Source organism: Opisthorchis viverrini (genome assembly GCF_000715545.1).
Source record: "Opisthorchis viverrini unplaced genomic scaffold opera_v5_179, whole genome shotgun sequence".
NCBI lineage: Eukaryota > Metazoa > Platyhelminthes > Trematoda > Opisthorchiida > Opisthorchiidae > Opisthorchis > Opisthorchis viverrini.
Genome location: NW_008751828.1, coordinates 849,287 through 861,589, shown reverse-complemented (window position 1 = coordinate 861,589; position 12,303 = coordinate 849,287). Strand labels below are relative to the sequence as shown.

Here is a 12,303-nt window from a genome sequence, read left to right as displayed (position 1 = left end):
TGCGATCCGGTGTTTTTTTCTTCGCGGTATTTCATCGGCTTGGTATCCGATCTCAGTTTCGACTGTACTTTCTCTCGTCAGTCACATTCAGAATTTACTCTTGCTGTTTTCGTACCTCTTGAGTTTTGGCAATCTCACATGACCTTGTTGTCAAGATTCCAGTTTTTTATTTGAGGCTGATAGATCGCCACCCACCATTGATATGTGTGCACTTGTAGGTGTCAGCTAGCCAGGTATTCACGAGTTTTGCTTGCGCTGCTGATCACATAATTACGTTTGGTTCGCAAAGCATGTTACTTATCCCAGTTTGAGTAGTTCAGTGCACACGATTCAGTGAAAGCGGTCCTTCGGATGCGTTTTCGAGGCGAGTGACTTTGGGAATTCTTGCTTTGTCTTTCCGCAGAACGACTTGCCGAGTGTCTGCGCCTTGGTCAGGGGATCGTACCACAAGTACATGCCCAGGTCTTTGTTTTCGCGCGTACCCTTGTTTCACGTATGTCACCTATCCAGCTCACTTCTCTGTGGCCAATTGTGATCCCCGAATTGGTGAGACACTTTTTACACAGTATTTTTGGTTGTTTTTGAATATGTACGCACACTCCATTGGGGGATAACTAAAGTGTGCTATTTTCTCCCAAACAGGGCGCATTCATGTACACTTGTCTTGGATTTGCTTATTATGGTATCTACGTGCGTTTAAAAATTATATACAATGACAGCGGAATTTACTGTCTATTGACATGAATTGAAAAACGAGTTCAGTTGTTTCGTTTTGGGAAGTGAGTGTGGTTTTGTTCAAGCATGCTATTTCTCTCCGTTGCCTGTTCCGGCTGCTATGGGCATTGCCAACGCTTTGTGTTGAATGATGAACAGACTGGTCATCTATCGTCTCTTTCATGTGTTCTTATTATATCTATTACGCCTGTTAGGGGTCACTTAGGAGCTTGAATAGAATTACAGTCACTAGACATTCCTTGGGAGCCTCGTCTGGTGGGCACGTTGGTGTACTGGCATCAACAATGTATTCTTACTACTCACAAAACCATTTAGGTAGCCCAAAATGTATGCATCAAAATTCGGGTGTCCTATAGGCGAAGTTCACCGACCGAAGCTCTACTTTTGTACGGTATTATTCATGAGAAACCTTAGGCATAGAAAACTTGCGCGAGATCGACTAAACACGGGGTTCTTCCTGTGGTTGCAAATATGGGTGGTAATCGGGATTTTACCGTGTTTAAACAGAGGAAGAGAAGTTCAAGTTAACTCGTTCCTGTTTACTTGTTAGTCGGGGTACTTTTCCTGTGTTTATTGCCCGTCAAGATTAGGAATTTTCTTTTTTTTCGGTTGAGATTTTTTCCCTAAATGGAGCTAATGTATGGTAAAAAGCTGAGGTAATGCACATCTGCTTTATGTTTATTGGGAATCAACAGCTGTGTGGACCTCATGTAACTCGGGGGAATTTCGAACCCATAAGCGATTGATCAGCAGTGTGCTTAACTTGCACAGAGAATGCAACGCCACTCGTCATTCAATCTCGAAATCCAAATCATCTTCACACTTGTCCGCTGGCTCCTCGGATGACGACTTTTCAGATGGAATCTTCACTAGTCTTGTGAAATTAATCCTCCTCTATTCATTGGTTGATATTTATGTTCTTCATCATTCTGCTTCTCTCAATCATGAACTGAGCATGAGCTCTCTCAAACCGCGTGGTACCCAGGTAGGCGAATGCATTAATAATATCATTTTCAGCAAAACTCGGATCCTGTATTTTGAAGTTATTTGTGTATCCGGATCTTTCAGCTGTTATGGTCTGGGATCTAATCTGATGGGTTTTTCGACAATGAAGCTGAAGGTTTTCTGAGACGCTTGGAAGTTACAATCATCGTTGTCCTAATCAAAGACCTGAACTGTTCAAAAGCTTAGTTGGATTCAGGTTGACTGCCAAGTGACTGGTGCATAAGTCTATGGGCGGATTGGCATCCATGGAAATCTCTCTTTCAACCACGAGACTTGGTATTCACCTATCCTGACGTCTTGTAATGAGAGTGGTGTTAGTCGGCAGGTGGTCATCCTGAGGCAAAATTAGGTTTTTCCCCTGTCCGCTACTCGAAAATACGCTCAGCAATCATATGTTTTGGCATAGCCTTTCTGTCAGCAACTTTCACGCGATCCATTAATCATATCCATGCGCTACAGTTTTATTACGTACTTGACGTATCTAATTAGTGTGCTATTCTTTTTTGCTCGTTGCCGAGATTCTGCAGTATTTCGTATGTCTGTTTTGTTTTTTGTAGATACTGGTTTTCAAATCCTTGGCGAAACACGTCGAGAGCAAGTGAGTTTGACCAGAATGCATAGATCCTCAGTTCGACTGTTGTTGTTGGTCCTATATTTTAGCCACGAATGAACTTTTGCCCGATGGAAAATCTTTTCCCATTCGTTCAAAGGAATCTGCTTGTGAGAAGCACTTAAGGGTGATGCGGGAGAACGTGAAAGGACACGAGCGAATGGGTGATGATAGACTGTCTGGTGGTTCTGAATCCAAACGGTATATAAACTATCTGGTGTGTGTGTGTGTGTGTGAATGAACGTTCGTACATTCTCCTGGCTTTTTTCAATATTGTGTATGACACTTCTAGGATGAGTTACTGACTTTAGTTCATTGTCGTCCATGTTCCATGGAGAAGGTGAGAGAGATAGTAGAAGGTGAACGGTCAATTGGGCTGTTTTATTCTTTCATGTTATTCCTCCAAGTACCTTTGAGGAGGAAGACACAGCAGTGATAGAACAGTGTCCGGAAAAGCGAAGGAGGTTGCTACCAGTACTATCCAACTTAGCGGCACGTGTATCCACTCTAATACGCGGACTGCTTTTCAAAGCCTGCACAAGGTATGCACATAGTTACCGTACACTTCCACATTTTTGGGATTCTGGATGAGACAGGTAAAATGACACACCACTTCTTTGATGAACGTGAAAAGGAGAGAGCCAGGGTTGGAGAAACGAAAAGCGCTTCCACTTAAGAGCTGTGATGTTGGTTTTCTGCTGTTTGTGGCAGTCGACTTACCGGCTGAAAAGCCAAGTCGCAAAACTGATTGGTAAGCAAACGGCGAGAGAATGCACGCGTATCGATCTTGTCCTACTTTGCCCAGCTGCTAATCAGGCCTGGGGGGTACAGCGTGCTAACAGGCCAACAACCCAAATACATCCGGTGTGCATCACAAGCTTCTGCCAGCTCACCGCCTGAATCTTAACCTCCGTTGATAACGTTTTGGGTTTGGTCATTAGGAAAGCCATATGCTTCGTGCTAGTGATCACCTTACTGTGGTTTTAGTTTCACTAGTGAAAGTTGGATTTCCTAGTATTGAGAACGTTGTGATATGCTGTTTGGTTATTTTAAAGAATGACATGTTGGATTTCCCAACCGGGAATCTTCCATTATCGACTTAGCCTGGTCTTATTGGTGTTTCTTACCATCCGGGTCACGTTACACATTATAAGTCGACCAAATCGCTTTTTGTAGAATGGAATGGAACTGTTTTACGAGTTTGGTATTATAGGTTCCACATTTGATGACTATGCTGCATGTCAGTTGAAATCCTATTTTAGCAAATGCTGCGCCTTTGTCAGCATTCTACCGGGTATTTCGTTTTGCGATAGATTCACAAATGAGCTCACAGCACCCACTGTACTGTTTACCTTTGCAGTGTTTTCGAAGGTTGCCTGCGGCTTATTCGGTGGTTACTCATGAGACTGACAGCTGCACGACCAGCTGTGGACCAGTATATTCTTGAGGTTGATCATATATTTTAGAAGTGTTTGAGGAGTTCCTTCGAATGCATGAATGGCTTTTTACGTTTTTGTTTAATTCCAGTCGTGTGCCCTCGTCGGATAAACAGAAGAGCCTTCATTCGCAACTGTCCAGTGAGCCCTCTTCTAAAGAAATGTGTATGTACCTAAGTGCGTGTAAATTTCTGGCAACCGGTCTTCTCTGTTCCGGGGACGAAGCGCCTCAGTTCTCATTGTAAGTGTATATTTGATGTCATTCTGACTGTCAAAGGCACCATTTTATTCGTGTAATTCAATTTTGAGGATGTTCATCCCCCTTTCTTCCACTGCGCCACTGACGTATTGCTCCTTGAGTCACGTGACTTTTTTGTTCTCCGAAATTGACGTAGGAGGGTGCTACTATGTCAGCTTGTGTAGTTGATGGTAGATCTGTTCGGAAAACCTAACCATTTCGTCCCTTCGTCAACCGAAGTGACATCAGCAATGCGTATAGATCTTACAGCGTGTAGCACTACTGATTGCTGATTGTACATCGCCACATCTCTATTGATGTCACCTCGATTGGTGACGACAAACTTGCAATGAAAGTGCCGAACTCTACGGACGATCCGGTCACAATTCTTCAAAGTTTCCATATATCAGGATTCTTTCCCTAATGGTCATCTGGTCTTCAGTATGATTGGTGTTTTCGTCCCTTTTTGTTGCGTATATGCGATGCGATCGCTACAAAAAGATAATTGTGAATGAGTGCTCCGCGTTCCCAGCCTCTTTTAGCACAGAACATGAGTCCTTCGGAGAGGAACTTTTAATGCAGTTCATTGCATTGTATATATATATACTTCAGATGACCTTGGAAGGTATGGAACTCTTTGGCACCTAGCTGCACTGTTAGCTGCTCAGTAAGAAATGAATGCAGCATTTCGGAATATTATCATGTGGCAGAAAAAATGTCATGCGAACGTTTCGGATTTGAGTTTTAGAAAATTAAGTTTTCCCTAATTCAAAAATTGAAGAGTCTTTGGGGATACTGACATCTTCGCGCTGCTAAGCATGGCTATCGACATAACTTCCGAGATACCGACCTTATTTGCGCTGTGCTTTAGGTAAGATAATCGTACACTTCTAGTAGTAACGATCAAAAACGTCCGCAACGCAGTCTGAGATGTTTTTCATCAACGTGCTGTTGGCGCAACCCCAGCCTTAGTCAACCAGATAGGTAGCAGTCTAATCAGCTGCATCTTAATGACGTTCGACTGAATTTGTTCTATTTATTTTATTTGTTTTAAGGATAACATCTCTCTTTATGTAGGCCCACTTAATATTTTTGTTGTCTTTTTGAGTTGCGGTATCCTCTGCTCGGAAAGCCTGCTGTTAACAGTAAGTGTGAGATATCGGCCCGTGCGCCTCACTCCGAAGCACGGGACTGACTGCGAAATTTCGTGTTAAATTCCACATCCTGGTAGTGGTATTCACCAGTCTTTGTTTGCTATGAAGGGTTCGCGGTCTATACATCTGTCTCAGCAATAAACTCGCAATCCTCTTAGATTATACCAAATATCTCAAAATACGTATTTGGACAATATTGTCTACCAACTGTAGTAGTTAGCGTAGTCATATATCCTAAGAACGAATGGTACTATTCTGACACAGGTGGTATACCAGCCTTTTGTGCTTGGGAGTGAGACAGTAATGTCCTATTACCTGCGTCCTCCTGCAGCCAATTGGGTCAGCCTATTGAGTCATTGACTCCCGGAAAACCATAACAACTGCTGCCTTGCTGCTCAGATTTTCCAGTCAGTGACAGGGTCCCCGATCAAAGCCCTGCATCCTCTCACTGCCTTGTGGGTCAGACTTTTGTATCAAAGGCTCAAGGTGGAGTACCCCAACCAAACCCTCTTCTTCTGCTTGGGCAACCGGGGAGTATCATTCGCCCTTGCATATCTTCGTTCACCGGCATTCTTCTACACTCTCTACCCACCCATCGAACGATGCGGTGTAATCAACCCATCTGCCAGTCCCCAAGCCATTATTCCGTGCCTTATCCGTCGTCCAGAAAAATAAACCAAAACCCATTTACTAAGCTCAAGAGATCTGATCTACGTTACATCCTTTAATATCTCTACTCTATGTCAAATCGGGCAACAGGCATCCCTTGCTGAAACTTCGGTTTCCATCTCTATCGATGTATTTTTTTTTTCCGAAAATAAAAGACCCCCGCTCTTCGGTCGTGCTCCTCAAGCCGTTTTGGACAAGTCCAGATGTTCCACATTTCACTTTCTGGGTATCCGGTGATCCTAAAGCAGTGGCTCGTGCTATCTATGGTGTGGGAGTTGAACTCAGTCCCAAGGCTAAAAGCGCTTTGCTGGACTGAATCCCAGTATCAGCATACGCCCCGATACACCGTAGTTCTGAGACTGAGGGAGACGGGTTTTGACAAGATCTGTCACGACTGATTTGGTCAGAAAGAAGGACGGATATGGTAAACCTGGTGGGTGATGTGAATGCTCAAGTCCGGAAGAAGCATAATTAGGTAGCAGAATTGGAGTCGGATAATGGAGAGCAACTGCTTAAGCTGTGTGCATATTGTCGTCTATTCCTGGACAGTTCCAACTTCCAACTTAAACGCCCATATCTAGTTATTTGGAGGCCACCTACCACAAGACAGTCATAGAGTGGATGACGAAGATCTCTTGGATGTTTAACGGAAGTGGAGTAAAGTGCGTAGCCACCCAGACTAACTACCCGGACTAACTGAACATGCCATCACCTCCAAGACTTGGCTGTATGTCCCACACTCTCCGGCTTTCTGGTGATCGAAACTTCAGCAGCTGGAACCAACGTGCCTATGGTACATGGTTTACAGCTGATAAATCAATTGATTGAATCGGCATAAGTTGTATAAGTGCCAAATACAACCGTGATCTAGGTTATCGCTTTCCGAATCAGGTGTACATTATGACTCCAAATTCCATTTCGTTCAATCCGCATGTCGTTGAGTTGCTGGTTCGAGATAGCTCAGTTGCTAAGGCGCGAAGTTATTGGCCGGAGCGTCTGTAGTTCGAACTCAACCCCGGCATCTCGAATACTCTTGTCCAGGCTTGGAGAAGCTGGCTGTCTCAGCCCTTATGCTTCCTTCGGGTAGTTGGCCAATGGTAGGTTATTCGAAGTTGGCCAATGCCTCACAGTCAAGTCAGGTCATCATCTCATTAGGATATACTCCACCGTATTCTCTACTGCTAGCCACAAATATTACACCTCTGACCTCAAATTCCATCCAGTGTCGAATGCATCCGCGCATGCATTCTCCTGCGACATTCTTGTTTGTGTGTAAAAGAACGCCCGTTATATTTTGGAGATCATGTAGTGAAATTAATCCCAAAACGGTAGACGACAAATTTTAAACGAGCCAGTTTGTGTACATGGTCGTAACACAAGCCGTTGCTATATTGATATTGTCATCCTGGGTGTGCACAAAATGGGATGCAACGTAGGCAGTTACTGTGGTCTATACAACATAGACATGTTCGAGGAAGACGATCCTTATGGGGCGGCATCAGACCGTGCTACGGTTCCTTGTTGGGACGATCACCATGGGATCGCAACCTCAGGTTTCCACTGGAAACCTTTTTAGTTTCTAGTAGGAACTCATGATCAGAAAATCTCCAGTTAGTTAGACCATGAGGATTCCGTCAGTGTCGATGCGAATCTGATCAAATGACAATACTTTGATCGTTTTTACATTAGTATACAGTTTATACGATGAAACATTTGATAGATCAGTTTATCGTCCTGAGTGGCGCCACAGTCTAGCCTATAGGGCTTCAAATACTCAGTGAACATGCTACCTATCCAATCCCATACTGTTTCTCATGTTACTTTCAACTTTTTGTAGGAATATTTTAGCCTGTCTCTCCCATGTAGGGTACAATTAACTCGTGAAATCATGCATACCGTTGGAACCGTTATCTAGCAAGGTCAAGTAGTTCCAGAAGTGATCGATGATGCGGTTAATCGATTGTGAGATTTTGTAGCCAGCGTTGGTTTTAGCGTCTTCTAGCGGATCAGAAGATAATGAGTTTTGATCGTCTACTTCAGATGTGGATAGCTGAAAGTCAAGTCGTCGGCTACCAAAGTCCTGAAAGTGTATGTGAAAACAGTGAAGTGAACAAACTGATTTGAAGAGATAGACAGATAGATTTGAAGAGATAGACACCGCCATGCTCCGAAGAAAGAATATTTTCAATCTGTTGTAGCGGTTCTCGTTTAGTTGTCGCATCCGTTCTGTGGTAATCCGTTGGTTTAGGTTCATTGTAGCGTTTACATCGAGGTGATTTTCAGCATAGTATTTACAGCAGATTTACAGATTTACAACAGAGTATAAATATTTATGAAAATAGGGATAACGAAAGTGAGATTTATAAATTTTGGTCATATTTGGATTAAGGGTTTCAGGTATTCGCGGAATACACTCGTTTGCAGGCTAATGTGGTTTTATCAGGTGCTTGGTACACTAAATGATCCTCAGAGAAGAGTAGTGAGGAAGTGTCACTGTCCTTGCTTAATAAATATGGTCTAGCTCCGCAACTTCAGCTACCTCATCGAAGTTGATCAGCTGTAACCGCGACGTGTCTCAGACCGGTTAGGTTTCACCACTCGGAAGTCGCGTCATTAATGAAGACACAAATGGATCATACAACAGTTTCTCAGAAAGTCGAGAACAACCCGAGGAAAGAAGTACAGTTTAGGGACTATTTAGAATGTGTATTTGTTCCTTCTATGGGGAAATGCTTTAGTCTTATACGTATTTCACTATTCCAAGCCTCAGGGTTGGGGAGCCTATCTATCACTATTCAAACAAACGTGTACCTATAACCCTCAGTTGGTTGGCTGCAAGCAATAGTTTTTAGTTAGTCGTCGAGGTTTTGTAGTATAATCTCTGTACATTCTAAACAGCACGAGCTTTTTTGGATCGTAACTAGGATGTCTATAGGACAAATCTGAAGTCGTATTGTGAGCAGTACAGGCGATTCTTAGTGTCCAGTCCATGAATGAAGAATATCTTCGCACATTGAAGACTGTCTCTTGTTCGTTTCCTAAATCCACTCAATAAGATGTTCTCATCTGTCACGAGTGAAAGCATTTCGTACGAACCTGTACAGGATACTCTATCGTTTAATCTTGTTCGGATAACTTCCTCTCGAGTTTTCAGAAACTCATGGATTGTCAGTCTAGCACTACGCCTCAATTTCATCTTAAATAACTCGTCACACTGAGTGAAAGTGTTGATCACTGCGTTCGATTCCGGTATCGTTTCTCATGTGTCAAATAGACCTCCTAACACAAAAAGACCACACATAATGTTTTGTAAAAACCACTTTGCTGCTTAGAAAGCAGTTTTGACTACTGAAAACTTGTCAATTCCATTGAACTACTGGCTACACTCCATTGACACGCTAAATCAAGAAGAAACGCTCAACCGTCAAAAATTCTTCACATCACATGCGCACTTGAAGTGGCAATCTGTGACAAGTCTGTGGAGTGGAGTACGTGTTGCCAGTAGTCCACAAATGCTACTCCTTGTCTCATTTGGTTGTGATTATGAGGGCAGCAAACTAATATTTTTTAAATAGTTCTAAGAAAGTGCGTGAATGTCAGTGGTTGGAGATGTGACTAAATTTGCAACAGTTTTGGAGTGAACTCGCAATAAATTCGAGTTCTAATTCAGCAGAGCAGACTTGTAGTTCGTTCCCTGAGTAAGATGTACAGTGAGTCCACAGATCTGATCCGTTGTAAGTTATTATGTTTTATTGCCGGACCTGGTTACGGAAAGTGAGGTAAATCAGCGTAAAAACTTGTTACAGTCATGAAGCCTTTTTGATCCTAATTCACAGGTTTGATCCATAATAGTGTGTTTTTGGGTTGAATAGCGGCGCGCGGTCTGTGGAATTTTATGCTGAGATCTTATTATTTTCTTTCGTTGCGTTTCGCTTATCCCAATAACAAAATAGGTACGGCGTTTTTACACTTTCAAAGAGCATTTTCGTCGACATGTGGCGATATCAGACAAGCTTGAGCGTTTAAAGCTTTACGCGCCAAGTTTGTTTTTCATCTTTCCACCCTTGATGTTTTCTTCTACATTGCAGTTATCAGTGGATTTTTGTGAACGAAACCGGTGAATACAGACAACACGAACAAGAGAATGAAGCAGCTGTCCAGCGTGCTCACTTTATTCCCCTGATCGTCTCTGTGACGGAATCTCTAAGGGTAAGCATGTCTATACCTCAGGTTGTTACTACCTGCTGTTCCTATGGTTTCAGCATGTGTGTGAAGTCACTTTTATGTATATTGAAGATACAGGAGCCATTCAATGACCCTCACCCTGGTTTGTGGCAATCATCATTTCACAGCTCACTAATCCCATTTTCTTGAAACTGTTGGTGTGAGAGGCAAATACTCCACCCTCAAGCTGTCGGTGTGGATGTGGTTGCCTTGCGATATATTGCAATTGTTAACTGAAACTGTGTCCCCACTTCACTGCGCAGGTATTAACTCATTGTCAGACCTTTCCTGACTCATCTTTTGTATATTTTATTCGCTCATAATTGAATAGTAATATTCACCCCCTATGTCAAGGGTCACGAATGCGAATCCTTATTAGTATTTGTAGATCGCATGCTCCTCATCTTTCTCAGTAGGATGTTTCTCGGCCTGCTAAGAAATTGGTCTAATCTTGCAGGCGGGACTCCTGATTGAAAATCTATGAAACCTTATTACTGCACTTCCATTTGCTCTCTTTTAGCATTTGGAGGTCAACAAGCCACTCCAACGGGATAAATTTGATGGTTCCTTAACGCAACCCGTCCAAGGCTGCCTTCACATACTCGCTGTTCGGCAACTCACGGATTTCTCTCAGTTGTCCCCCTTTCTCTATAGGTATGTGTAATCTTTCTGTGTTTTTTGCATCTCTGCTCAATCCGTTGTTGTTGTCCAATCTGACTAGACCGTTTCCTGAACTTGTAGCAGCAACATCAGCAATTTATTTCACAGAAGACAAATTCCCCACCAGTTGGCAGAGAGTTCATGGGAATATCAACCCCTTCACACTATCTCTATCCAGGTCAACCTGTTATAGGAACCGTCCTCACCCGGATCTGGGTTAACTGAATTGCGTACTTCACATCGACTATCACGCATAACAAGATGAGTCGACATCACGAATGTCCCGTACTGTTGCTGTCTAGGAATAGCAGTGAACCGAGTATTGTATCGTCCCTACTGTCAGATAGGCGATACTTTCTGCAGCAGATTTACCTAAGTTACTGCATACTTTAGCCATCACCGTTTAGTTTTCGTGTGTGTGGAAATTAGATTCCAAGGGCTGGTATCTTAAGCCTACTCCCACCTGTGACCTTGTCCGACTACGTCATACCAGCTTTGACAGCGTGATCCACTAAATTTGCCAACCCCCAGTTCTTGTCCATATGAGTGACTGTAAATCAGATGATTCATGATTTTCCAAATCGATGCTCATAAATTATAGCCATGCATCATACCATTTCTTCGATATCGCATTCCATAATCAGGTGAACCGCATTATTGAAGTAATCCAGCCTAATTGGGTTGTGAATCGTGGTTCTCAACTAGTCTATTGTGTCAAGATTACGGATCTGAATGAATCCAGCTAGCAAGCCTCTCTGTATCTAAATTTGCTCCGGTTTTCCTCCAAGTATATGACTGCAATGCGCACTATTTGAGAGAGAAAACAATCATTTTATGTGAAATGTGTCTATCAAACTTCATACATTTTGGCCAAATTCTTAAGCATAGATGGTTGAATCCTTAATTACCTTTTATAAAACAGTGTTCAAAATAGTCTGTAAGAATGAGGCTGTTGCATCTCTGTTTCTGCTCTTGATGTGTTTCGCAGTCATTTCCAAATACTCGAATCCTGCAGCCCCAATAATTCAGCTATTTGGACTAGATAATTTTTTGGCCTCTATAAAACTTGGTAGCCATATTACTGGGCAGTTCATTGCGTACGAAATCACCCGTAAGTATGCCGTTCAGTTCGGCTGTACCTGACAACAGCCGATGCACCGAACGAACCTTGTGTACGTTCATCGCGGGCGACTTGCACGATCTTCGTGCCCTTAGTGTCTGCGTATGTAGTGCTAATCGGTGTTGTTATTGAGCATGGTTCAACCGAAAGAGCTAAAAACCCCTACAGCCTCCTCTTGATGACAACGAGAACTACTTTTCTTTGTTGGGGAAATTTCCACTTCAAAGATAAAGCAACTAGCTCCTAATGAGTCTGCCCAAACATCGAATTTCTGTAACAAATTTGAAACAAACGTGCAGAATGAAAGATATTCTGGTGGGCTTGCTTGTTCCCATCTAATTCGGCTAACGTCTTGTTCAAATGACTACTACCACCCAACTGTATATGAGTGACAACTGTCTATGTAGCAGTCAGTCAGCTTGAAACAGATCACAAGATCCAGAAGACATTAA

At 42.8% G+C, this 12,303-nt stretch overlaps 1 protein-coding gene across 1 annotated transcript in view; it reads left to right on the top strand.

Annotated features, from left to right (window-relative positions):
• Positions 1 to 12,303, top strand: part of T265_07463 (hypothetical protein) — a gene marked incomplete at both ends in the record, with an annotated part of 82,130 nt that overhangs the window by 68,381 nt on the left and 1,446 nt on the right. The window contains 5 exons of the mRNA XM_009172992.1: positions 404 to 546; positions 2,298 to 2,338; positions 3,878 to 4,027; positions 9,936 to 10,056; positions 10,592 to 10,725. Of these exons, the coding sequence (XP_009171256.1) occupies positions 404 to 546; positions 2,298 to 2,338; positions 3,878 to 4,027; positions 9,936 to 10,056; positions 10,592 to 10,725 (589 nt within the window). The remainder of the gene's footprint in view (positions 1 to 403; positions 547 to 2,297; positions 2,339 to 3,877; positions 4,028 to 9,935; positions 10,057 to 10,591; positions 10,726 to 12,303) is intronic.